This window comes from Pseudorasbora parva, chromosome 21 (assembly GCF_024679245.1).
Source record: "Pseudorasbora parva isolate DD20220531a chromosome 21, ASM2467924v1, whole genome shotgun sequence".
NCBI lineage: Eukaryota > Metazoa > Chordata > Actinopteri > Cypriniformes > Gobionidae > Pseudorasbora > Pseudorasbora parva.
The window spans coordinates 40,105,006-40,132,505 of record NC_090192.1 but is presented as its reverse complement, the minus strand read 5'-3'; the positions used below and the strand labels follow the sequence as shown (position 1 = coordinate 40,132,505).

Below are 27,500 nucleotides of genomic sequence, written 5' to 3'. Positions count from 1 at the left end.
ATATGAAGAAATAAGAAACGAGACACTCAGTGAGTGCAGTCACACTTTGGCATACATCTGCAAAGTCACATAAACCTGTAAACCTTTAATGTGTCTGACAGCGTGCATCAGGATTAGTGTGTGTAGATGGTTACTACTGTCAGTCATGCTTAAGTAAACAAACACCTGGATCTCAAATATAAAAATCACACACACGTCATGCGTGCCGTACAATACCTGTAAGTACTTGTCACTGCCCGTGTCTGTCAATGCCTTTAAATATAAGACAGACACCGAGCAGACACACTTCAGTCATCGCTTTCATTTAAGCACCTGAATGCATACAGGTAAAACACCAACTACATAAAATAAACACTGACATCTTTAAGTGTCCTATTATACTTTTTTGAATATGACCTACCATGTAGAGTCTAATAAGAGATGTTTGTGAACGAAAAAGGTTCAACGTTGAAAAGATAAACGAAGTTAGTCTCCTAAAAGAAAGAATCGATTCGAAACTGAAAAAGTCAGTAATTCCTACGTAGGTTTGTAACTCATTTGCATAACGCCCGCCTTTGATCTTGATTGGCTGAAGAGTGTCTCTTTGCCCCGCCCTCAAACACTGTAGTTGCCTCGGAGACCGGAAGAGTTTGGTTTGCATTATTCATGTAGAGAACACGCCGTTTTCTGCAGCCAAAACAAATCCACTTTGATGAGATTGAAATGGTAAAACATTGTTACTGTTCATATCACTGTGTGTCAAGAGATTCAAATATGATAATGAGCGCTTAGTTTCCGACCAATCACAACATATCTTTGACCAATCAGAGCAGAGGCTCTCAGGAGGGCGAGACGACTGAATCTTCAGACACTGAGAAAAGAGCTGATGCTACAGTGGATATTGTGAGGAAATTAAAGTTTTTTTTTTTTTTACTTGAATGCATGTAAAACTGTTGCAGATGTCAACAAATAGTGATGCACGATATTATCGGCACGACATCGGAATCGGCCGATAAAAGCTTAAAATATAAAAATCGGCATCGGCCGATATGAAAACATTATGCCGATATGCCTTGCCGATATGATACGTGAGTAATTGCAGGCGCATATCAACACGTTGTGCAAGGAGTGCTACAGTGCTATGCGATGAGACAATGTCAGCACTGCGGTCATTCTTGAAGTGAAAACAAGAAAATACATTGCATGTACAGTGATTTATATTGGCTGTTTTTAAATGCTGCCTTGAATTTCTGAATGCACGTACAGAAGGACGTGACCGTCAGCAGCAGATTTGCCAGTTTTCACAACAAAACTAGCCCAAATCAAGCCCAATCGCGTCTCCCCACTCTCTAGCGCGTGCGGCAGCCTCCACAGCAGCAGAAGCTCCTCCAGGTCCTAGTGCCCTCCCGCTAGACCGCTATATATTTATACATGTAGTGGGTGCGCTGTTGTTACACTAATACAATGAAAAGTAGAATACACAAATAAATTAAAGTTACTTTTTGTTCTGAATAAACAATTCAGTAATGATGTCATAAATCACAAGCATGACACTTGTAAATTAAATACTTTTATATACAGTGTATTAATTTGTAATAAAATTTTACGAAATGGATGATGAAAAATAATCCAAGGAGCTCTACAATAATTGTAGAATTAAAAGACAGCATCAATGGATGTCATGCCACCCCCACTTCATGTGCACAAACGTTAAATCCAAAAATACAATATTTAGGTTACAGCTGCATCTGGGGTGAAAAGTTACTGACTTTATTATTGTTATTTTCAGAGCTTTTAATATACTCTTCTCATAAAAAGAACTTTATTAACATTTATTTATCTTCAACAAGAATCCTTTTAGTAAGGATACCTCAGAAATCTGAAACCAGAATGAAAAAAAATTTTTTTGCTCAAAATGGTGTTGTTTCCAAACAAAGGGAAAAAATAAACATATATCGGCATCGGCCAAAATGAGCTGAAAAATATCGGCATATCGGATATCGGCAAAAATCCAATATCGTGCATCCCTATCAACAAATATTTAGGACCCTTTATAATATAGTAGGGGCACTCTCATCATTCGGACAAGTAAATCGGTCATTCACTTGTCTGAGTAAAACATTTGCTTGTCCAGAAAAAAAAAAGTTAAAAAAAAATGGCGTTGTAAATAATATATTCTGAAGCAATACTCTCACCAGTGTTCAATCAGCTTTGAAATATTTATATTTCAATCTTTGAAAAAGGGTATTTTTCCCCTAATCGTTTTAAATATATTGATCAAATTTTTGAATTAAAAATGAAAGATGAAGCATATATTAAATTAGAATAATAAAGACAGGGCTATTACCAATCAAATTCAATCATTTACACTGAAAAATTACAACTGCATTCAGTAATGAAACACGGTTCAGTGCTGCTTTGGATCTGCTGTGAACTATTTTCGCTGCTGAAACAGAACAAAAACAGTCAATATTGCGTCTAAAATCTAAGTGAATTATTATTAATTAATTGTTTATTGAACGGTCATATGAAATCAGTGTCACATTTTCAGTCTGATGGTATTCAGCACTCTTAGTCATGTGATGTTGTTTAACTGTATCATGTCATAAATATAAAAACTCCATATTTAGATTTTTAACTGCGGTATGTTAACCGTTTATTTGAGCTTCGCTCATTTGTTTCCATTTCTCCTCATGAGGCTGTGTGAGCCTCAACATCACAACCCTATTACTGTCAGTACGTTATATTATTATTATTCACTATCAATCGCCACGTACACTAAATCAATGCAGAATCATTATCGCTTTTTGATGATTCCTTAGTTATTTTTGTTATTGGCATTTTAATCAGGATCCTTGTCCTTAATTAAAATTAATTTTAACATTTAAAAACAGACATGTTAAAAATCCACCGCTTGGTTGTATTGGTAAAACTTTGATTTGAACATTTAAAAAAAAAAAAAATTCTGATTAAAATTATATGTTTCAACCACTTGGTGGAATTGGCAGACGTTCCCTTGGACATCAATCAAGCGCCGTGATAGCGAGTAAAAGCGTTCACGAGTATAAGCTATAATGCATGTAGGCAATTTGAATTGATATTTAATCTCTATTTACAATGGTTACACACTTAAAACTGAACAGTGTTTATATATCTGTAAGAATGGCGAATCTATAGAACAATACCAAGGAAAACTGACTTTACCGCACTCCGAGAGCCCCCTTGTGGTCGGAAGCATTCCCGTTGTGTTGTGAACTTATGTATGCTTTTAAAATTTCATTGTGTTGTGCGCTACTGGGCCACCGCAAGTCACATTTTAAAAGTGAAATGTGCATTAATATGCAACTTAGACACTGATGGCAGATGTTTAACCCGGCTAAATTTGAGAGATTTGTGTTTCTGCAACAACACTTTAGCCGCAATGCATCAGGCCCTCTCATACAGTGTTTAAATGAATGACTCTTCAGTGTCCTCACGTCACCTCTCATGAACACAGTAAAAACACTCATTGTCCTTTATGAGCACGAGTGCATCTCCGCCTTGAAAGAGTGGTTCATTTGAAGCCCTTTTATAAACCAAGCACTCAAAGGATGAAGAACGCTTCAGGGGCTTTAAGAGGACAGACAGGAACTGCATCACATGAGAAACTAAATGTTTTGTCCCCATGTGAAGATTGATCAATTCTTTTCATCTGTGGGTTTGTTGGTCAATTCATACATTTTAGAGCTGCAACTAACGATTATTTTTTCTGTCGACTAATCTAACGATTATTTTTTCGATTAGTCGACTAATCTAACGATTTATTTTTTTAGCTTTTGAAATTTTTCACAATTCTGTGGCACCCCCTCACATAAGTCAGTGGTTCCCAACCACATTCCTGGAGCCCCCCTTACACTGCACATTTTGCATGTCTCCTCAATCAAACACACCTGATTCAGGTCATCAGCTCATTAGTAGTGACTCAAAGACCTGAAATGGGTGTGTCAGTCAAAGGAGATATGCAAAATGTGTAGTGTTAGGGGGGCTCCAGGAATGTGGTTGGGAACCACTGACATAAGTTACGCTAGAGGTGTAACAGTACAGACTGCTCACAGTTCACTTTGTATCACGGTTTAAGGTTCACGTTTCAGTACAGTTCGGTATTTGCTATGTTCAGGGGAAAAAGGACTACTGTCAAATGAAAATAAAGAAAATAAGAACAGATAACTTAAATACAAGCAGCAGCACAAATAAATACTATTGAGCAAAGATGAGAATAAAATAAACAATGCTTTTCAGGTAGGTCTAACATTAGTTTTTAGGTAGAGAAATGGAATGAAGTAATCAAAAGTAAAATAACCACACATGTAACTGTTTAAAATTAAAAAAATAATCCTTATTAAACTTACAAAAGCTATTCAGTCAGGAGCAGTGAGTGATGTCTTTATCTTTTGTTTGACATTAAACAGACAGCAGTGAAGGCTACTGCCCCTTTAAGACCCACGGATAGTCGTCGTATTTTCTGTATAAAGTTCACTTAAGGCATAGAGTAGGCTATGACATTTTGACATACTTTTTGTGAGTTTGTCCGTTTAAGCACAGGATTTGAAAGATAACTCAATATTTGCGCGCTTTGGGACGAGTGCACAGAGACAGATCTTCTCATTCGAGTCTCCTGGCTACACGGGGGTGATGACGGTGAAAATGACTGCTCATATTCGGACGTAGGCTACGGCAGCACTCGCATGCGTTTTATAAAGTTTACAAAGAGAGACCGTTTTGCCCACGTTTTTCTTTTATTATCGCTGTTGTTGTAGTGTATACCTGAGGAGTCAGCGCGTGTATCCATCGACAGAAACATACATACAGCATTATTTTCAAGTTACAACCTATTTTTTTTTTTTACAGTCTATGGTTACAACCCATATTAAAGATGCGTCATCAGATGCGAGATGAACCGAAGTGTAAGTGCGTCCCCGCATCTTTTGCTCGGGATGCCGGTTGGGAAACACTGGTCTGTATTGATTGACACCGCGCTGGTTTGTTTAGAATTATATGAGCGCCGTGACCGCGCGCTGCCGCGTGATGAAGGCGTGTCGCAACTCTGTTATTCAACTGCTCTGGTTTTAAAAGCTGTCACACTAAATGCGCCAAAATGCAATAAAACTTGTTTTACGGTCGAATGCAACGCGTGTGTGTGTGAGTGAGTAAGAGACGCGCAAAAGGGCGGACAGAGAACTTAAGGAAATGCAGCTAAACGAATATGCGTGCGTCTTTTAATTAGCGTAAAAATGAATGAATGACGAATGTGGCGGCCGTTATTGATTATGTGGCAGTCCGCCACAAATTAGTCTATGTGTGGGAAACACTGTTTGGCCTCTGTTTAAAGTATTCCCATACTTTTGATATTCGCGGTCTAGGTTTTTGTGATAGAACCAGGAGCAGAAGCCAACATTACGCGAGATGAACGTCTGACACGACGCGTCGACGCATTTCACGAACGTCGACGTATTTCCGTAGTCGACGTCATCGATGACGTCGACGCGTCGTTGCAGCACTAATACATTTGGTACATGGGTAAAATCAGAGCTTTGGATCAAGTTATCCGGCCAAATTCTTTTCATAATCAACTTGTGGAAAAAATGCCTCTCGCAGCTCAAAATGCTTACGTCTGACGACATTGCACACCAGTTACGTTCGTCAGACGTAGTGCACGCATTTTAATCTGCGAGAGGCATTTTTTCCACATGTTGATTTGTGTGTGTGTGTGTGGATGACCATTTTGAAGAATTTGGCAAGATAATTTACTTTATAAAGTTTTAAATATGGATATTTTTCTTACACAAAGGCTTTGATTCACTTCAGAAGGCCTTTATTAACCCCCCAGAGCAGTGTGGCGCGGTTATATGACAGACAGATGCACTTTTATGGACTTCAAAAACAATGCAATTATTCACTGGCATTATAATGCTCGGATATAATGCACTACACTTTTTCTGGCAACCTTTTAGTGATTGTTGGAGCTGGACAGCTCCTAGTCATGGTCTGAATTCACTGTATTGAAAAAAGCAGCGTGAACATTAAGCTAAACGTCTACTTTGTATGTTCTACTGAAGAAATCAATGTCATACGGGTTTGGAACGACCTGTGGCTGCGGGAGAGACAAAAGTGCACCGCCTTACCTCTAGAAACGTGTCTTTACAGCACAGGAAGTCTTTTCTCTTCATGATGGAGTCGCTGGTCAAAACCAGCTCGTTTCTGCTCAACGCAGGCTCGCCTGGACAGCTGAACACCGCCTGAGAAAACAAACCTCAGCATGAGCGCTCAGCTCTGAATTCGAGCGTATTCTTCCTTAGAGGGAGAGAAAATTATGTGCTAAGTGCTCTACAGTCTTCCCAAAGAGAGAGTTTCAACATCCCAGCATCCCCAAGCACCATTTCAATCAATTCGACTCCACAGGAAGCAGTAATCAGAGTGTGAATGATGACAATAAGCCAGCAGTGATTGTTACTCATGGCAGAACGCAACTCAATCATTTCATAAATGTCAGCTCACATTTGAGAAGAGACACCACAATCCCAGAATGCACTCTGATTGCTAATACACGAGAAGAACATCATCAAACAGGACAAACTCGACCGTAGAAAATGATGCGGTCAAAATGTGACGTGAATTTAGGCCCTATAATTGGCATATAGTCTAGTAAAATGTACTAAAGTAGTGGTAATAATAAAAAAAGTATTCATTTATTTTATAGTTATTTATTAAACACTAAGAGATTTTATCCATGTTTTAATGTATATAATAAACCTCTGTTTTGCAGCAATTTAAAATAAAATAAAATAATAAATATATTTTTTTAGATATACAAAAAAGTGATTTTTTTGGTAAAGGAATTGTTATATTTTCATCTGATTACATTTTTAAGTTATTACTTATATTTATATTGTAAAAATTATGTTTTAGGAATTTATTTGATTATCACAATATGATACATTTGTATTAAATCATAAAACAGACATTGTTAAAAAAATCTTTTAATTAAATGTAAAAAAAATGTAATAAATCATAAAACTGAAAATAAAAAAAACTGAAAATCAAATAGATTACATAGGACCCAATTATTGTTCATTTTAATAATTTATTAAGTTGTTTTATGAATTCAGTTGATTATTAGACGACCATTAAAACGTAATCCAGACAAAAAATAAAATGTATTTCATAAAGAACAGCTAAAACAATTCAGTCAGAGCCCTATCAGGTTTATGGCATGATGGCAAACACTGCTGCCGTACCATCTGACCAGCCAATTTGAATATGCATAATTGAAAATGATGCATATTCATTAAAAAAAACTGTTCTTATTATGCATATTCAATTCATATTTCAAATTATGCATATTCATATAAAAATATAAAAAATGCTTTTCTGTGCATATTAGCATGATGACCATGTTTTACCAGACCTAATGAGCTTCTGCAAGAATAATCTGACTTACTCTGATGTTGTCGAGGACTCTCTTGAACTCCAGCGGTTCATCTTTCCCCTCCATGGCCGCGGGATCGAGTCCGTCTCCGCCGTAGATGAACTGAATGATGTCACCGGTTGAGCTGCGCACCGTCAGATCGTACTGAGAGCACAAGTCCTCCAGAGACTTCACCAGACGCCTCTGGACAACACACACACACCATTAATGCACACCAGAACTCTCATGTGTCTCATCTCACGTCTTGTAGTTTTGCAATGACAAAGTCAAGTAAATGACAGAATATATATATTTTTTTAAATTTGAATATAAACTGGAATATTTGGGTTTACATGCATAAACAAATCTGCCACTTATTAAATTAAAGGGATAAAAAAAATTGGAACCCCGAAAAAGTTCAAAAGGAATTTGGGGGAAAAAAATACAACTGAATTTGGTAAAAAATAAATTGGATTTCATTGGGCCCTACTAATTGCATTAGTATCCACTTTATTTTGCCATGCAGAAGTACGCTAGTGTGTGTGAATGTGCAAGAGTTTGGATCCATTACCTGCTACAGGTAAATAAAGTGCAGTAAATGGTAAAACTGTGTGCTACAAACCAGAGTGTTTATAATTACCACAATACATTAAAGGTGCACTATGCAACTTTCCGTCCACTAGAGGGCGCCTATTCTAAACAAAGGCGTAGTTTGATGACGCCAGGTGTGAGCGCAGCATCTTGGGACATGTGGTCTTCACCTCACAGCCGGTGGAAAATAGGACTCGGGCAGAAATCATGTTGATGGATGCGGTTATTAACGTTACTGTAGTAAAGCAGAGCAGGAGCGAGTGTTGTGGAGCTGAGCACGGCCGCTGGAGCGATTGTTACACACGCGGCTCGCGAACACCGGGACTTTTATTATGACGGGACGGGACACAGTCGCCGGGCGCCTGCACTGATCCGCTCTTCCGGTTATGATTATGAGGTAAAGCAGCTCTGTTTATCATATTAGATACATTTAAGTGTGTTTAAAATGATGTTATGACGTTACTCTGTGTGTTCACTTGTTCACACTGCTAAGAGTAAAGCGCTCCTGCCAAATAAAAGCCGAAACCGAGGGTAGCGCAGATATGACGCGATTGACAGGCGACTCGCTCAGACGGTATGCTGACACGTCCCGGTCCTGAGTTAAAATAGCAATTTTCTCACAATTTACAAATAGTTGGAAACATTTGGGAAATTGTAAGTACTCAACTGAACAAAATATATAACACTGGCCTAGTGGTTTTTGGATATTTTACTGCAAAAATACTACATAGTGCACCTTTATAAATAATGTGGTCAGAAATACCAGTTTGCGAAATCAAGCTGCATAAATAGCTGTTTTGGAGAGGTAAAAATAACTGATGACCATGGAAGCCATTCAATTCACAAATGGCCAAAACAAGGTGACCACGGCGTACCTGCATGTATCCCGTCTCTGCGGTTTTCACAGCGGTGTCCACCAGACCTTCTCTACCAGCCATAGTGTGAAAGAAGAACTCAGTGGGGGTCAGACCAGAATAAAAGCTGTCCGCCACAAAGCCCTTCGCAGCAGGGAGCTGAAACATAAAACAACAATCACACAAACATGACGCTTTTAATCTGCACAGCCTTTGGTTTCTGTCATCTTAACCTCAGATAACGCTGAAGCCTTTTCTTGAATCATAAAGCATGTTGAAATATTCATCACACGTCTTGGATCAAGTGGATTTTGGTGCATCGTGTATGGTTTAATGACACGATTGTTATGAAAACATTCAAAAGGTGCAAAAACATTAAAACCGAGCAGTCGATTAAACATGCATTATTTCTGACTAGGGGATGGAGTAATCAGGGTTTTTCCTACAATAAAAATTGTCCCGCCAAAGCCTTATTTGACGAGTTATTGTGATTTATAAATTGATGTAGATGACTAGGGCGCACGTTAACGGAGTCACAGAGAACGAGTAAAGAGCTGCGCTGTCTTCAAAACCATCCCCATCTGAGCTCTTTCTCACTCTCACGTATCACTCAAATCAACTGAGCTGACACAATGGTAAAAGATCGGTAGACTGGATCCATGTTCCACATGGCCCTTTCGCACAATATTTTCCCTGAATTACTGCTGGATGTGAATTGTGCTCAAAAAAACAAAAAAAACCAAACACACCTCTTTTGACAGACGTTTTGCACACACAGCTGGCATAAACCATACCTTCAAATAAACTGAAAAATATCCTTATGATGTGTTTTCTGTCATGACAAATCTTTTGCGTTGTTTTAACACTCTGGATTGACACATAACACATCCGCTTTTGTCCGATTCGCGAACTAATGACTCATTTGAACTGATTCATTTTAATGAACTGATCTATCCAACACTGAACTCACGAATCGGTGTGTATCATTTACTCACAACACCTCTGACATGAGAATGAAGTGTGCTTACCCCATTAAACAAGAGGGGTTAGTGAGAATTAGGTTTAATAATCCACAGTATTTTCATGTATTTATTTTGAGTATTTATATTGATAATGTGTAGTAAATTACCACAACAAAATTAGTTTAGACTGGAATAAGGTGAAATCAGAACAACGCAAGTTGTTGATAATTTTATTAAATTGTATATGGTAGAGAATTAGACTTTGTTATTACATTTTTAATGCTACTTTTTAATGATTGTTGCCAAAATAATTAATTGGTAAACCATCAAACTGTGTAAAAACGAGGAACAAAAGAAACAAACATCAAGACATAATGAGATATCAAAATTTGATGAGAAAAAAACAAAAACAAATTGCATTTATTTTACATTTATTGTCAGTATTGGGCTCACAGATCACGCAGGTAGGTGCTTTTCCTGTTGGTGTGTGTGTGCATATGTGCATATGTGCGCATGCATGCGTGTGTAGATGACCATGTCTGGTCAGCCACCACGGAAGGCCTTTTCTGACCCAGGAAAAATCCTGGTAATGCCTGAAATCTGTGATCATGAAATACAGTGCAAGGTGTGCAGTGCCAATCTGTTATATAGCATTACAATGAGAACAGGATTGTAATAGTGTTGTATTCTCTGCTTTAGTTCCCCGTGTATCAGCAACGTTGGCTAAATCCACAACAAGAGCTACATTCAGACTAGGTACATATGTGCATCCGCATCCTTTTATGCAGATGCAAGTTGCACGATTACTTTTATGTTGTCTAAAACGGATTAATCTCATATAGGACACGTTTGGTTGAGTTTAATACCCAGCTGCCGCTATATCGGCTGGTGTTTATTCTCTTTCGTTTTTCAGCTCAAATGCAATGCCCGACATTATCGACTCTGGGTTATTTGAGACGGTCATATTCTTTTTAGATAGGCTCTCTCTTTTTTAAAATCATTGATGATTATGTAAGGACAACTCCGGTGAGAAATGGCCCTAGGGGTAATTATCAGATGGTTAGCGAGTAGATCGTTCTCTGGGATGCGTTTTCATGAATGTAAAGAGTTTTATCTCTAAAAACAGATTAGCTTATAACGCTTGTCTATGGGGCACAGGGTAGTGAAATTAAATGGCTAGTTAATACCACTAACAAGGCTCAAAATAGCCTCACACTAACACGGCAGCATAATGAGGGTCATAATGTAACACTGTTACAATCCTGTTCTCATTATAATGCTATGTACATGACAGATTGGTGCTGCACATAGTTCTTCATGATCAAAGTGATTACAGGCATCACCTTTAATTAAAACAGGTCTATTGTTAAAAAATATGAGAACAAAATACCACTGCTGCATTATTAAAGGACAACTCCGGTGAGAAATGGCCCTCGGGGTGATTAACAGATGGTTAGCGAGTAGATCGTTCTCTGGGATGAGTTTTCATGAAATCGAATGTAAAGAGTTTTATCTTTAAAAACAGATTAGCTTATAGCGCTAGTCTATGGGGCACCGGGTAGACACAGGGTAGTAAAATGTAAAAGTATGTAGACTGTCAATATTACGGATATCGAGAGGAAGAGAGTTCCACAAGCGAGGAGCCGCATGGCTAAAAGTTCTAGCTCCCATGGTCAGGGCCGGCCCGTGGCATAGGCGGAATAGGCAAATGCTAGGGGCGCCACTCGTCCATAGGGGCGCCAAAATGAGTGATTTTTCCGGTTTTATTACTGCTACTTTTTATTAATATTCATTCGCAATATTACCACAAAAAAAAACCTTAAACAAATCCCCAGACTCTTCCCAGACCACCGCATCAATCTCCCCCTGCCCAGCGAGTGCTTTAGTGTGTCCGACATTGAACGCGCGATCAGTTTAACGTTGGGAATTTGTTGTCGCCTCTCGCGCATCTAACAGACAGGAATGTGCTTCTTTGTTTGCGCCAGTGAAAGTTGGAAAGTTGCCTAATTATTTATGACGGATGGCCAATGTGTCAAAAAGACCGAAGCCCTCTGATACAGGAATATAAAGGAATAGGGGGATGAAGACAGAGGTAAAGTGATGAAATGAATGAACAGTTTATTTAAATGCATTATCTAAATATGAATGTTTGCTAATTAATTCCAGTTATTTTTATCTTAAACTTTATATTAGCAACTGTTCTGGGTAATCAGAATCTGTAAAAAATCACGTCAACTGTTTATAAACATATGTAATTTTTTTTAATAGCCTATGTTTTTACTCAGTTGTGCAATTGTAAGGAGATATATGGTGTTTGTAAAATTTATTTTCTGAAATTAGTAATGATATTTATATACAGGTTTATATAAAATGGCTAAAAAAATTTAATAAAATGCACACTAAATATAAAAAATTCTTAAAAAGTTTAATTCATGGTGAAAACATGAGCATGCAGAGTTTAGCTGAGGATATACGTATACACACATTTTTGTATATATATATTATATATATATATATATATATTATATATGTGTGTGTGTGTGTGTCCTTGTTTTTATTACATTGTGGGGACCAAATGTCCCCATAAGGATAGTAATAGCTGATAGTAGTCACTTTTCAACCGGCTCATTGAAAAGTGAGCCGGTCCCCACTTTTCAAAAGGCTTATAAATCGTACAGGATACGTTTTTTTGAGAAAGTAAAAATGCAGAATGTTTCCTGTGATGGGTAGATTTAGGTTTAGTGGCAGTGTAGGGGGATAGAAAATACAGTTTGTACGGTATAAAAACCATTACGTCTATGGAGAGTCCCCACAAAGATAGTGAACCAGACGTGTGTGTGTGTGTGTGTTTGTTTATTTTTATTTTAAAAATTATAAAAACACAACCAACATATAAAAACCTTGATACAGGGGGCACCAAGTAAAATCTTGCCTAGGGCAGCAAATTGGTCAGGGCCGGCCCTGCCCATGGTCTTTAAGCGTCGTGGTAAGATGAGAGTGCAGATCGTAAAGTGCGTGAAGGAGTGTAAATATGAAGAAGATGAGTCAGATAGGGAGGAGCTAGACTGCGAAGTGCCTTGAATGTTAGAAGCAGGATTTTAAAGTCAATTCTATATTTCACTGGTAAGCAGTGAAGTTGCTGGAGAGTTGGTGAAATGTGCATGGTAGAAGGGGATATTATTGACTGGATTATTTGAGACGGTTATTTTGTAGACATTTATGCATCATAATCTAGCGGTTATTTTATATAATCATACGTTGATTTTGTCATAGACATCTCACGTTTGTATGTCAACATTAATTTTCGTAAGTCTTAAAATAGTTTTATATCTCCATGATGGAGAAGCCCCGCCCCCGCCCAAGCCCCACCCACGAGTACTCTTTTTGAGACCTATTGATGATCAGAATGAGAAATTGAAAAAAAATTCCCATGCCTATTTCTGACCACTTCAAAATAGGGAAAAACTAATTGTATTAAGTTATTAAATAAAGCTACTACTATCTATCCTGTGCAACACCATGATTGCCTTTTTTTTATTACAAAAAGCATTTATTTGAAACGGACAAAGGTTGCTGTAATTGAAGAATCACTCATGCATACTGAGAGAAAGGGATAAACCCCAAAGAAAAGCTGAAGACTGGAGTTGTTCGCTCTTACTTTGGAGTGCTTTTCAAAGTGAGGCAGGGAGCGGTTCTCAAATCCATCAGGAACACGAGAGCCGCTGATGGCCTGCTGCCCCACGCAAGCGATCATCTGTGAGATGTTGATGAATGAACCTGGGGACGCGGAGATCATTACAGACTCGCATTAATTAAATATGATATCTAATATAGCTCCACGGGTTTTGATCATACCTTTGGATCCACACAGGGCCATGATCAGCGGACTGTTGCTTTTGTCCAATTCTCTCAAACACGCACTGCCGGCGTGATCTCTGATGACAGACAGCTCCCTCAGGATTAACGCCTGGACACACACATACACATCGCACAGAGAAACACAGCTGTAATGTGTGTGTGTGTGTGTGTGCTTCTTTTTGTGAAATATCAGGACACAAATGTGTATAATGCCATGGGTATGACACAGGTATTACAGGAGAGGGTGAAATATGAGGACATTACCCATGGCCCCACTTTACAAAAGGCTTATAAATCACACAGGAGGAGTTTTTATGAGAAAGTACAAATGCAGAATGTTTCCTGTGATGGTTTAGGGGCTGTGTGTGTGTGTGATGGGTAGGTTTAGGGGCAGTGTTTGTGTGTGATGGGTAGGTTTAGGAGCAGAGGCAGTGTAGGGGAATAGATAATATGGTTTGTACAGTATAAAAACCATTACGCCTATGGAATGTCCCCACATTTCACAAAAACAAACGTGTGTGTATCTGTGTAACACCACAGCGACTGATTTTGTCTCCCTCACCTCCAGAGTTTCCTCTGCGGTGCAGCCCGGCTGCTGCTGTAATCGGCCTGTCTTCAGGGCTTCAATATATTCATCACATTTCTTATATCCAGCATCCAGTAGTTCCTGTTTGGCCGTCAAGAGTCCCTGTCCGGGCGTCACGTCTCCGATCCCGATGGAGAAGCCTCGATTCGCTTCAACACAGAAATCATGAAAACGTCACATCCGTGACTTTAACCAGGCACTCACTAGGGATGGGACGATACACTTAAACTCACGATACGATGCACTTCGATATGCCAGGGTTACGATACAATACGTCACGATACGATATCAAAAAAAAAGTCTTTCCAAATCTGTTTTTTTTTTTTTTTTTGCATTTTGGTTCTATGTTGTTTAAAAAAAAGGAGAATTTTTAGAAGTCCGCGACCACATCTTAAACAGGGGTGCTAATAATTGTGGAGGGCACTGTAGGGCTGTCAACCGATTAAAATATTGAATAGCGATTAACTGCATGATTGTCATGAGATAACTTGTGATTAATCGCAATTTAATCGCACCTTTTTAGCAATTGTAAATGTATCTTAAATTAAGTTTTAAATTAAGTTTTTAATATTCTAATCAACATAGGTATGGACAAATATGCATGCTTTATGCAAATGTACATTTATTATTAGTGAAACCATACTTATTCAATAATAATCAATACAGCATGAAGAGTAGACATATCAAAGGTCATAGATATGTTTATCTAAGAAATTGTTCATGTCTCTTAAGCCTAAACTTAAAAATAATGAGTAAGTAGTGATTTCTCTCATTTTAACAATAGAAAGGGAGTTTTTACACTGGCAGTTTAATTCAGAACAGGGTTCGTATGAAAAATTGTTAATGTGTACCAGTGAGCGCACCAGAACCACACCGTACCTGGAGGAGGTCCATATTACACGAGGAGGAATATAGTGCGGCCCCTTTAAGAGATCCGCATTCCCTATTGAAATGCCGGTATTTTAAGTGTGCACGCCGAACTGGGCCGTGATTCACGTGGACAGTGTGAAGAACACGGACGACTCGGGAGCGCGCTTGTTCAGGAAAGTAACCTGTGCATTAGTTTTAGCCGATTGTAATGTATTTAGCTCAATAAAACACGTGTTCTGTAAGGGGTGATGGTGTTAATGATTTACCTCAGACATGAGCGAGAGTGAGCTGCAGTGCATCGCGCTCAGACTGCAGAGAATGTGCTCAGTGAAAAAACACACTTTTCTTTCTGGAGTCTTATAAAAGTTAAACAGAAAATATGGTAGCTTATGTAGGCAATAACTGCATTTTTGGTTTAGAATATTAATGCTAATGTCAACCCTTTTCTTTGCCTTTTAATGTTTGCTGTTGCATCGCGTCTGACTGCTCTCACTTTTTCCAACTATGCCTCAGATCAAACAGAAAATGCGTGCTGCGTTTTGTTATGTCTGCCCCATACACACACACACACACACACACACACACACATATAATACACTAAATTATTTATATACTACGCAAATCATGCAGCAGTGCCATCTATCTTTATTTCGCGATCCATTTTTTTCGACCTCGATGCGTTTCGTCACGTTTTGTATCGCAAAATTTTGTCAAACGATATTTCGTCCCATACCTAGCACTCACACACAGTCACACTCACACTCTCAGTCGCTCACTGACATTCACACTCACTCTCAGAGTCTCTCATACACACTCACAGAGGTAAACGGGAGCCAGACGGGCCAGACGTGACATGGCATCCGCCGCCTCCAGCTGACCCCAGTCTCGTAATAGGATGTAGAAAATGTTGTTCTTGGATCCGGATCCCAGAGTTCCTTTATCCAAACTGCCGCACATCAGCTCACTATTCTGGATCACCACAACTGCACACACACAAACAGGTTACATCTGACTTTTTAAAGTCCCCTTATATTAGAAAACATTAACAATTACTGTTCAAAAATAATATGGAAGAAATTTTGTCCTTCCTTAAATAAAGTTAATAATATAATTCTTTCTTTTCTTCTTTAATATAATTATAACAGAGGTTCATTCTACTGTACAACAGTAATATAGGTCTATCATATATTAGTTAATTTAAGTTAAACTGAACTTTTATTTTGGTGGGTGTTCGTGTAGAGCTTTGAGTTTCTCTGTATATCTGATGATAGTTCTCTCAAATGATATTCCACAATATATTAAAAAAATCCCATTTTTATGACTGGATTTGGCGATTCTGTTCACATTTTCCACATTGTGGAAATCATAGGGCGCTATGAATGTAACCATAGATGATGCATCTAACGCTCAGCGTGTTTAAAGTGCTGCCGGGTCACTCACACGAATCATTGGAGCACAGATCCTCCCCTTTACCGCAGTACTGTTTGCCTTTGGTGCGCAGGTTGGCCTTCACTGGACAGCTTTTGCTGGGCTTCAGTATCAGACTAAAGATCTGCTTCCCCGTCCACAACCTGATTGGCTGAAACAAAACACAAAAGTCACAGAAAACAGAACCTTGAGTAAACTGAACCGTTACACGGTTCAAAAGAAGTTGAATAAGCCCTATTTCTAAAAATAAAAATGGTGGAGCGTTCCTTTAAACAGATCAAACAACTAACATAGCAGTTATGCCTTTATGAGGAGATAATCAGCACTAAAGGGGCAATTTTGTCCCCCCAGTGCATCAAATCAACCTTCATGACAGACCTTGAGAATAGCAGGATAAGGGAGGGAGATCTTGATTTTCTCGTCTTTGCCCACCAGGATGGAGGCGATGATCTGACAGGCTTTGGTTCGGTCGAAGAAAGTGTCTTTGAGTGTGAGCAGGTAGGCCCCTGTTAAATGACACAGAAAAACACCTGAATATCAGCAGTTCAACAGCGCCATCTTCAGGCGAGACTTCAGAGAACATCAGATGCTGGAGAAAATCCTGAAATCGGATTGGCTCAGGAGGAAAAGCGCAGCTCTCACCTGTCAGGAAGTCCTGAATGGCTGCGATCAGGGGCTCACCATTTCTGGGAGTGACCAGATTTGCTTTCGTCTATGTGAGGAACACAGAAAGTGTGATTTATTTAATAAAGATGCCTTATTGTTAAACAAGATAAAATCTTTCCACAGCGTCGTTGGCAGGACGACAATAGCAAATTGACGCTCTCGCCGGCGGCAGTGTGAACGCACAGTTACTCCGAGAACGGCTCAGTTTCTCTCTCACCCCCATGAGGATGAGCGCTTCAGCTTTGGCCTCTTCCGTCTGCGGCAGGTGAAGGTTCATCTCGTCTCCGTCAAAGTCAGCGTTGTACGGCGTGCACACACACTCGTTAAAACGAAACGTCCGGTGAGGTTTCACACGCGCCTGGAACAGAATACAAGAGAATTGACAGCTTTTAAAGGGGTAACTGGGAAGATGAATTAAATAATCGTGTGAAATTGAATATATAAAAGGTGCACTATGCAGCTTTCGTCCACTGGAGGGCGCCTATGCAAAACAAATGCGTAGTTTGATGACGCAAAGTGTGAGCACAGCATCTTGGGAGATGTGGTCTTCTCATCACAGCCGGTGGAAAATAGGACTCGGGCAGAAATCACGTTCATGCATGCGGTTTTTAACGTTACTGTAGTGTAAAGCAGAGCAGGACCGAGTGTTGTGGACCTGAGCACGGCCGCTGGAGCGATTGTTAAACAAATACCCGCCTCGCGAATACCGGGACTTTTATTATGACGGGACGGGACACAGTCGCCGGGCGCCTGCACTGATCCGCTCTTCCGGTTATGATTATGAGGTAATGCAGCTCTGTTTATCATATTCAGAGGTGGAAAGAGTAACAAAATATTCTACTCAAGTAAAAGTACTGTTACTTCAATGAAATTTTACTTAAGTACAAGTAAAATTACTGGTCTAAAAATTTACTCAAATAAAAGTAAAAAGTAGCTCATTTAAAATGTACTCAGAGTAAAAGTTACTTAGTTACTTTTTTAACAGTGGGGGTGGGGGACTCTCCCCTGTAGGGTTGTGATAGGATGAGATTTTCACGATATGACAACTATCTCAGAAAACATCAATTAAACATTTACTGTACCTATTATTAAATGATGGTTATTATCACTTGTTAAAATGATGTTAAATGAATGAAGAAGATTGGTCTTTTTTTATTTGGTTAAACAAATGCTTTATTATAACAAACTTAAAACCATTTGTTTATTTTGTTTATCAAAATTTCAATAAAACATGTCTAATAAACTAAATTCAATAAATTATTATGAATTAGATTAACAACTTATTTTTATCATTAATTTGTAAAAATGTTTAAGAATAATAGAGTCCATATGTAGTAGACGGAGCAGCTCATTCACAGAGAGAGAACAAGCAGATCATATATTCATATAGCAGTGTTTTCTGCTTTAATGTTCACAGACCATGTCGCGATTTGATTTATTTCTAAGGCCTACATCTCTACATTCGAGTTTTTCGTTCATACACCAGTTTGCGCGTATTACGCCAAATTTACGTTATAATGTAAAGTTAATGTTCATGACTGGATTCCCGGATTCCCTCATTTGCACAGAGGGATGTGTGCCCGAACATGTTCTGTTTCTTCATTTGCATCCACATTTTGTGCACATTTGATATCCTCCAGGACAACACCACATTATTTTTTTCTATATCCAAAGTATTTCTAACTAGCCAGGAGTTCACGACGGCGTTTTGCTTTCACCTGGGTCTGCGTCACTGACGTCTGTCTTGTTCGTCTCCATCTGATATTTGCGCGCATGTTCTCTCCTGCGCCCCGCTCCATCTATTCAATATTAGTCATTTCCGGATCCCGGTTTTTTTCCTCCCCTCTTTGCATTAATGATTTATTTTTACTCAGTAACGGATGTGGTTTAAAATGTAGCGAAGTACAATACTTTAATCAAAATATACTTAAGTAAAAGTAAAATTACAGATTTTTAAAACTACTTAAAAAAGTAGTACACAGAAAAACTACTCAATTACAGTAACGCGAGTAAATGTAATTCGTTACTTTCCACCTCTGATCATATTAGATACATTTAAGTGTGTTTAAATGATGTTATGACGTTACTCCGTGCGTTCACTTGTTCACACTGCTAAGAGTAAAGCGCTCCTGCCAAATAAAAGCTGAAACCGAGGGTAGCGCAGATATGACACGATTGACAGGCGACTCCCTCAGACGCTATGCTGACACGTCCCGGTCCTCAGTTAAAATAGCAATTTTCTCACAATTTACAAATAGTTGGAAACATTTGGGATATTGTAGGTACTCAACTGAACAAAATATATAACACTGGCCTAGTGGTTTTTGGATATTTTACTGCAAAAATACTACATAGTGCACCTTTAAATATAAAACCGCTTACTTAGTCTTCACTCTATAATTTAACAATAAACTGATTCTTAATAAATGTATTTGAGTTATTTAGCCAAGCATGTGGTAGTTTTCTTTTTCATTGGTGTTTGATATTCTGTATTAATCACACAGAATATTAGGTCTGTATTAACCTGCACAGATCTAATTACCTCAGCTTTATACGTTATCTAAAGACATATCCGACTGTGTTTACCTGAACACTCGCTATACTGCGCATTTTTACATACGTTTGACCATTCAAACCCAAATAATAATCCGCGAAAGAACTGAATCGATCGCATGTTGTCTGAAAGGTGTGTGCGTGCTCGCACTTCAGGTCAGAGTCCGTCAGCACGAGCATGCGCGCCACGCTTTTTCTTCTCATGCGCGCATATTTCTGTTGCTTACTTTATAATGCGCTGCATGTATATATTTAACTCTTCTACTTCCAATGTTTAGTGAACGGTGGACGTGGAAGCAGAGCTCACACACGTCCTGACACCTGCTGTCACACATCCACGCAAATTAAGAAATACAGCTCATTAGTGCCGTCCTCCTTAAAGTACCGGTATTAATAAATTCTTTTATAATAGTTTGTAATAGCAGGGTATCGCAATACTTTTCTAGTACCGGTATATCGTGTGACACTAATAAAAACTAACTGGAACGCAGCCCTCGAACGAATCACTGAATCTTTGATTCAACAGATTTGTTCAAAACGCTGAATCATTCAGTAATGAAACAGTTCAGTGCTGCTTTGGTTCTGCTGTGATCATGGAACTATTTTTGCTGCTGAAACAGAACAAAAACAGTCAATATTGGGTCTAAAATCTATGTGAATTAATATAAATTATTAATTGTTTATTGAACGGTCATATGAAATCAGTGTCACATTTTCAGTCGTGATGGTATTCAGCACTCAGTCATGTGATGTTGCTTAACCTCTTAACGTTTGGCTCTAAACAATAGAGGCAATACACTGTATAAAAAGCTCAGAAGACATGGCAATAAACATCAGGTGATGTTTTAGAGATATCTCCAAATAAAATCACATGAAACGATCTTGTAAAACATTTAATACAATTCAGAGTTTTAGACTGATCATCTTCAGATCTGAAATATAACATGGTCAGACTTGTGGCTTTAGCTGTAGTGCATTTCTAGATTCCTCCAAGGCCAACTTCAATTTTATTTTCATAAAGATATTTCATACAAATAAATTTCTAATAACTTTACAAAACTTTGATGCTTATTATAGCTTTTTTGATTATAAAAAATATTATCATTTTGACTTTACAGTAAACTGTCAAGTGTCTGCTTTCAAATGAGTCCATAATTATGCTTTTAGTGCAAAGGATTCACAAACTGTATTTGTTTTAGTCTGAGTATGCATTTTTTAGGATTTTTTCAAAAGTTATGATTCAGCTTAACAGGTTTACTGTATCATGTTATAAATATAAAAACTCCATATTTAGATTAGATGTTATTTTAACTGCGGTATGTTAACCGTTTCTTTGAGCTTCGCTCATTTGTTTCCATTTCTCCTCATGAGGCTGTGTGAGCCTCAACAGCACAACCCTATTACTGTCAGTACATTATATCATTATTATTCACTATCAATCGCCACTTACACTAAATCAATGCAGAATCATTATCGCTTTTTGTTATTTGACGTTTAAATCAGGATACTTTCCCGGTCGCAAAGGTAAAATTCTCTTTCATTTTTCGTTTCAAAAAATGCACTTGTCCCGGACAAGCGTTAATGCCAAGCCCTGTTTTGGATCAGATGCACTATATTGAAGAAAAATGCGATATGCAATATCTTGTTAAACAATGTGACATTTGATATGCGATACGACATTGCTCTTAGTGTGTAAAATCTATTTAAATGATATAACAAAAACAAAAAATACTGTCAATGAAACAATTTGTTTAGCAAAAATGTATGTCACAAATTGTTCTTGTTTCGGTGTGTTTGTGAGTGTGTGTGACCTTGTTTATATTACATTGTGGGGACCAAATGTCCCCATAAGGATAGTAAAACCTGAGATAGCCAACATTATGGGGACACCAAAAGGCTTATAAATCATACAGGATGAGTTTTTTTGAGAAAGTAAAAATGCAGAATGTTTCCTGTGATGGGTAGGTTTAGGGGTAGAGGTGTGTGTGTGTGTGTGTGTGTGAGTGTGTGTGTGTGTGTGTGTGTGTGTGTGTTTAGGGGCAGGGACAGTGTAGGAGGTTAGAATGTACAGTTTGTACGGTATAAAGACCATTACGTCTATGGAGACTCCCCACAAAGATAGTGAACCAGACGTGTGTGTGTGTCAGACCGCAAGTTATTGCCTTTTATAACTCTTTTTAAGTCCCATTAGTAACAGTCGTGTGCCCAAACTATTCTCTGCTCTGTGTCGACCTAAAACATACACTTTTCACAATGTTGAAGTCAGATATTGTGTGCCTTGCGATATGCATATTGCAAAATGTACATTTGCGATATTTCGATATATTGCACAGCCCTATCACACATCAACTGAAAATAGCATAGAATTTAAGAATTAATTTCAGTTCATCAAAATGAAGATAAATCAAATTTGATAAATCAATAGTCAACCCACTTTTTAAAATGTTGATTTGCATCCGTCCCCACATAAACACCCTGAAGAGTTACACTGAAGAAATGAGGAATAATAATAACAACTCACGATATGAGCCATGATACTGAGTTTATGCAGAGAAGGCTGCCGGTTAAACAGCACAATATCGCCATCGATCATGTGTCTCTCAACCACGTCTCCGTACTTCAGCTCTTGAGCCATCTTCTCCCGGTTACCGTACTTCAGAAACCTGAAGCAAACAGCCACATTCAGAAACGGTTAAGGAAAAGTGCATGAAAAACACCAAATGTCACACCAAACTTGTATGACTTTCTGTCTTTGTGGACATTGAGAAATTTTGAAGAATGTATGAATTAAAGTGGATGGCAAGCTGAGGGAAGGACATCGTAACAGTATTTTTTTTTGCCAAGTCAATCCATCACTATTGTTTTTGTCTAGTTCGTGTCACAAAGCAACCACAGCTGTGCTTTTATGATGTTTTGAAGTCAAACAGGTTTGCGATGACATGAGGGAGAGTAAATGATGACAGAACATTCATTTTTGGATGATTTGAGTAAAAAGTGAGGAAAGGGAAGCTTATCTGACCTCTTCATCTGCATGTGTCTCTGCTGAATGAAATTTGCTCCCGGGTGAACTTCAGGACCGTTGCGCACAAGCTTCCTCATCAGCTCAATGTTGGCTTTATTTACCTGAAAGAAAAACACACACATCAACTTATACTTGGACCAATTAGTCATGAAATGCCCAACTACTGACCCACCAATCATGCATTACATTATAACCAAAGGTTTGTGTACAAAACAGAATTCATATGATATACAATTTTTCTTCCATGTTTTTATTCTAACAGTAAACTTCTGTTGTGCAGCACTTTGTTTACAAAAACTTTTTTTTTATGATAATTTACAAGATTATTTAAATTGTTTAATGCCTTCAATGTTTTACCACAGTTTTTGATAATAAATATATATAAAAATCATAAATCCAGAACATTTTTTAAAAGAAGGTAATAGTGCCCTATTATTATAAATAAATATTCAAGTTATGAACATTTGACTTTGCCAAAAAAAAAAGTTTTGTTCATTACAATTTACAAGATTTAGAAGAATATAGAATATAACATTTAACACTGCCTTATTATTATTATAATAAATAAATAAAGTTAAAGTTGTATGAACATTCGATTTAGCCAAAAACATGAATTATTTAATTTTATTTAAATTACAATTTACAAGATTACTTAAAAAAATTAATGCCTTCATCTTGTTACAACTATGTTTTATAATAAATCTGTATTAAATCCTAAATCTGGAAATTTTCTGGAAAAACAGAATTTAATAGTGTACTATTATTATAAATAAATTATAAACATTTGATTTTGCCAAAATAAATTGTTTGTTATTAAATTTTAATTACAATTTACAAGATTATTTAGAAGAATATAGAATATAACATTTTATAGTGCCCTATTATTATTATAAAGAAATAAAAAGTTTTATTAACATTTGATTGAAAAAAAGGAAATTATTTTAATTTTTTAATGCCTTCATATTATTACCACCGTTTCTGAAAAATATAAAACATTTAATAATGCATTTTTACTGTAAATAAAATAAATTGTTCAACTTTCCTGCGCTCATTTGATTATGCTTCTTGACTATCAAAATGCGATTAAACCATTAATTAAATCCAGAAAAACTAAAAAAAAAAACTGAATTTGGGGAAAAAATTTAACCGATTTACCTAAATAAAAAAAACAACATAAATTGTACAAGTGTCCCGATTTCTTGTAGACATTATTTTGATTATTAAAATGTGATTTAACCAAGAGAAAAAAAAACATGTACTTTGGGGAAAAAATACAAAGCGATTTCGTAGGGGTTAAAAGGATAGATCACCCAAAAATGAGAATGAGATGTTTATCTGCTGACCCCCAGTGCATCCAACATGTAGGTGTGTGTGTTTCTTCAGGAGAACACAAATGAAGGCTGTTGGATATAGCGTTGTATTTGAGGTTATAAATATGGCTCGATTTCTCACACAAACTGATCGTTTTGCGCCTTAAGATATTAATGTGTCGTCATGAGCCACAGGGCTCATTGTACATGTTGACTAAGCTTGTTTTGTTTTTTTGCTCTCATTAAAAAATTGTTACCCATTCCCATCATTATATGACCTGTCACACAGCAACGGTTGTAGTTAAAAAATCTTAATTTGTGTTCTACTGAAGAAAAAGACACCTACATGTTGGATGCAGTGGGGGTAAGCAGGTGAAATATCCCTTTAACTATTTTCCCAACTAGTAAACATGAGTGGTTGTGACAGCCTTGAGCACACGTCAGCCGTAACTGCTCTGACCTTCTCCGGATAGGTGAGGATTTTGGCGACGTGCACAGGAACAGCAACCTCATCAATCCTCAGGTTTGGGTCGGGAGAGATGACCGTTCTGCCGGAGAAATCCACTCTCTTTCCAGACAGGTTACCACGAAACCGCCCTGACAACAGCAAAACAAGGCGAGTTGATATGACATGGCGTCCAATGTCAAAGCAGCACAGCTGACTAGGGGTGACCCCGAATCGTCGAAGATTCGATGCATCGATATGTGGAGCCGGATTCGACCTCCAATCTCACAGTCAAATTTTTGTGGGTGTTATGAAACGAGGATCATACCATTTCGGCAATATGGGGGTGCTAAAAATTTATAGACGTTGCGCCACGCCACATCTTAAATTCGACCACATCGTTTTCAATGAGTGTACACATACTAGCGGTGGCATTCGGCGCCTGTCCGCAGTGACTCAGGAAGTTTTTTTAAATCCTGTCGCGCCACATAAAATGTATATATTATATTTCCCTTAATCGTCCATGTACACACTGATTTCACCCTGTGCTACAAGATACACCCATCGTGCAGCTCTTCTGCCAGAAGTCGATTAAAAATTGAGCTTACGCGTATATAATGTAGGGTCCAGTGTGCGACCCACTTTAGGCACAATTGGCTTAAGAACGTGCATGTAAACGCACTAAAGTATTCTTTTCCTCTCTAGACAGGTAATTTTTTCAGGTTTATTTATCAAAATGTTCTTTTATATATTTGTGTGATGTTCTGTATTTCAATCGCGGCTTTAAAATGTTATGAGAAAACGGTTTACGAATGTTTATCCACCACATAATCTTTTATTTAAACCTAAATAAGAAAGCCATTGTCAGTTTGTCTGTCGGTTGACAGGCAGTTTTCGTCGCTTTATTACAAGTTGTTGCTGTGTGCAGTGTGTAAAGGAAAATAAAAATAGTTTTACCCTCCTGCTGAGTAGTGTCGTGCCCCTTCCAACCCATTCTCACACACACACACACACACACACACAGAGATGATTCGACGATCGGTCGACCTTTGAAAGATTCGACAATTCTGATTCGAATGTGTAAATCCTAAGTCGGGGACAGCCCTACAGCTGACAAATACAACACTGCCATTCCTACAGAGACTCATGGGAAAAGCTGTCGGTTCAGCGCAGCCCTTGAGCTCTCAGCGGGTTTACCCTGTTTTCCTTTGAGTCTTTGCACGAAGCCGCGGGTCCATTTCTTGGGTGCCATGTTGAGCGGGATGCCCGACAGCTCGCTGTTGATGTACAGAGCGCACTGGAGCTGCAGGAAGTCCCAGTCCTCCATGATCATCTGGGTTTTGGCTCCTGACATGCGGTGCTGTGGGTGTACACAAGTACAATTATACCACATTTACTAATTTACACACACATGCATGTAGCAACACTTACTAAACAACACCTCTAAATGATCAACATGATCCAAACTGCTGAAAAATCTGTTCTCACACAATCTACTCCCCTTCTTTTGTCGTCTGATCAATAGTTTAGACTTTTTTAGCAAGTAAAAGGACTTTAGTATATATATTAAAGGGGGGGTGAAACACTCAGTTTCAGTCAATCTCATGTCAATCTTGAGTACCTATAGAGTAGTATTGCATCCTTCGTATCTCCGAAAAGTCTTTAGTTTTATTATATTTATAAAAGAAATATGGGCTGTACTGAGTCTTTCCGGAAAAAACCGAGCGCCTGGAGGCGTATCGAGTGGGCGGAGCTAAAGAATGACGAGCGCACAAAGCGGTGACGTCCTCAAGCGTGGAGAAACCCATCGCTATCTCAGCTAATACAGATAATGATCCAGAATCAAATCTGAGGCTGAAATAAACTGAACAGGAGAAGCAGCAGCAGCAGGACGTCCGTCTCTGTGGTATGGACTGTATTTAGTGGCCTGTCAACATTTGTGTGTGTTTACTCGCAGTTTATGAGGACATGATTCGGTTTATGGACTATTGTATGCGACTAAACCTTAGCAGTAGCAAGCAAAACGGTTTTGCACGTCAGAATAGTGTAACGTTATACAGAGAACAACAATGGAGTAACGTTAGCGCATTTGAATGACGAAGCACGCGATCGTGTCGTTTACTGATGTTTACTCACGCAACGGTAGCCGACAGCACAGACATCTGAAGCAGTTTTACTCACCGGCTGCTTCCAAAGCAGGACCGAACCTTTATCGCTGGGACCGCTCCGTCAAAAACACACTTCATTGGTATGATTTGGTGAAGTCCTGACAGCAGTGAACGTGGAGATCCACTTTGAGACGCGACTGAAGCGATGTTGTGAAGCTTCCCGTCATTTCTGCGTTCAAATCGGTTCAAATGCAGCGCTGCCTTCCCAGAATGCTGTGCTGAAGCGTTGAAGTCGCTCGACGTCACCCATAGGAATAAAGTGGAGCGCGGCGCGACAGAAGTGTTCACGGACGACTGGATCTGGAGCTGAGAGTGTTTATGGGCGTGCATTTCCTCTCTCGCTCTAGTCGCGCGCGCGCACCCTACCGGGAGAAGAGCCGTACGGCCCATACAAGGACCTTCCGCTCTATTAACGTCAAGCCGACCCATACTCGAAAAAAAATCTCCGAAACTTGTGAGAAACCGGAAGGAGTATTTTTGACACAGAAATGCTCCATCAAACGTCCAACATTCGTTTTTGAAACTTTGGGTGCGTTCACACTTGTCATGTTTGGTTCGATTAAAACGAACCCTGGTGCGGTTGCTCGGTTAGTGCGGTTCATTTGAACATATGTGAACGCTGCCACCCGAACTCTGGTGCGCACCAAACAAGCGGACCGAGACCGCTAAAAAGATGGGTCTCGGTCCGCTTCCAAACGAACTCTGGTGCGGTTCGATTGATATATGAACGCAACACGGACCAAAGACATGTAAACGGACCAAAA

General features: G+C 38.5%; 1 protein-coding gene across 1 annotated transcript in view; it reads right to left on the bottom strand.

The window, feature by feature from the left end:
- The window catches only part of polr3a (polymerase (RNA) III (DNA directed) polypeptide A), a 49,679-nt gene that overhangs the window by 16,467 nt on the left and 5,712 nt on the right, over window positions 1–27,500 (bottom strand). The window contains exons 7-21 of the mRNA XM_067429086.1: window positions 25,766–25,928; window positions 24,584–24,720; window positions 22,811–22,914; window positions 22,313–22,454; window positions 17,456–17,596; window positions 17,215–17,284; window positions 16,951–17,078; window positions 16,585–16,723; window positions 15,963–16,127; window positions 14,251–14,423; window positions 13,686–13,797; window positions 13,489–13,607; window positions 8,890–9,027; window positions 7,457–7,627; window positions 6,141–6,254 (exon numbers count right to left, since the gene is read on the bottom strand). Of these exons, the coding sequence (XP_067285187.1) occupies window positions 6,141–6,254; window positions 7,457–7,627; window positions 8,890–9,027; window positions 13,489–13,607; window positions 13,686–13,797; window positions 14,251–14,423; window positions 15,963–16,127; window positions 16,585–16,723; window positions 16,951–17,078; window positions 17,215–17,284; window positions 17,456–17,596; window positions 22,313–22,454; window positions 22,811–22,914; window positions 24,584–24,720; window positions 25,766–25,928 (2,016 nt within the window). The remainder of the gene's footprint in view (window positions 1–6,140; window positions 6,255–7,456; window positions 7,628–8,889; window positions 9,028–13,488; window positions 13,608–13,685; window positions 13,798–14,250; window positions 14,424–15,962; window positions 16,128–16,584; window positions 16,724–16,950; window positions 17,079–17,214; window positions 17,285–17,455; window positions 17,597–22,312; window positions 22,455–22,810; window positions 22,915–24,583; window positions 24,721–25,765; window positions 25,929–27,500) is intronic.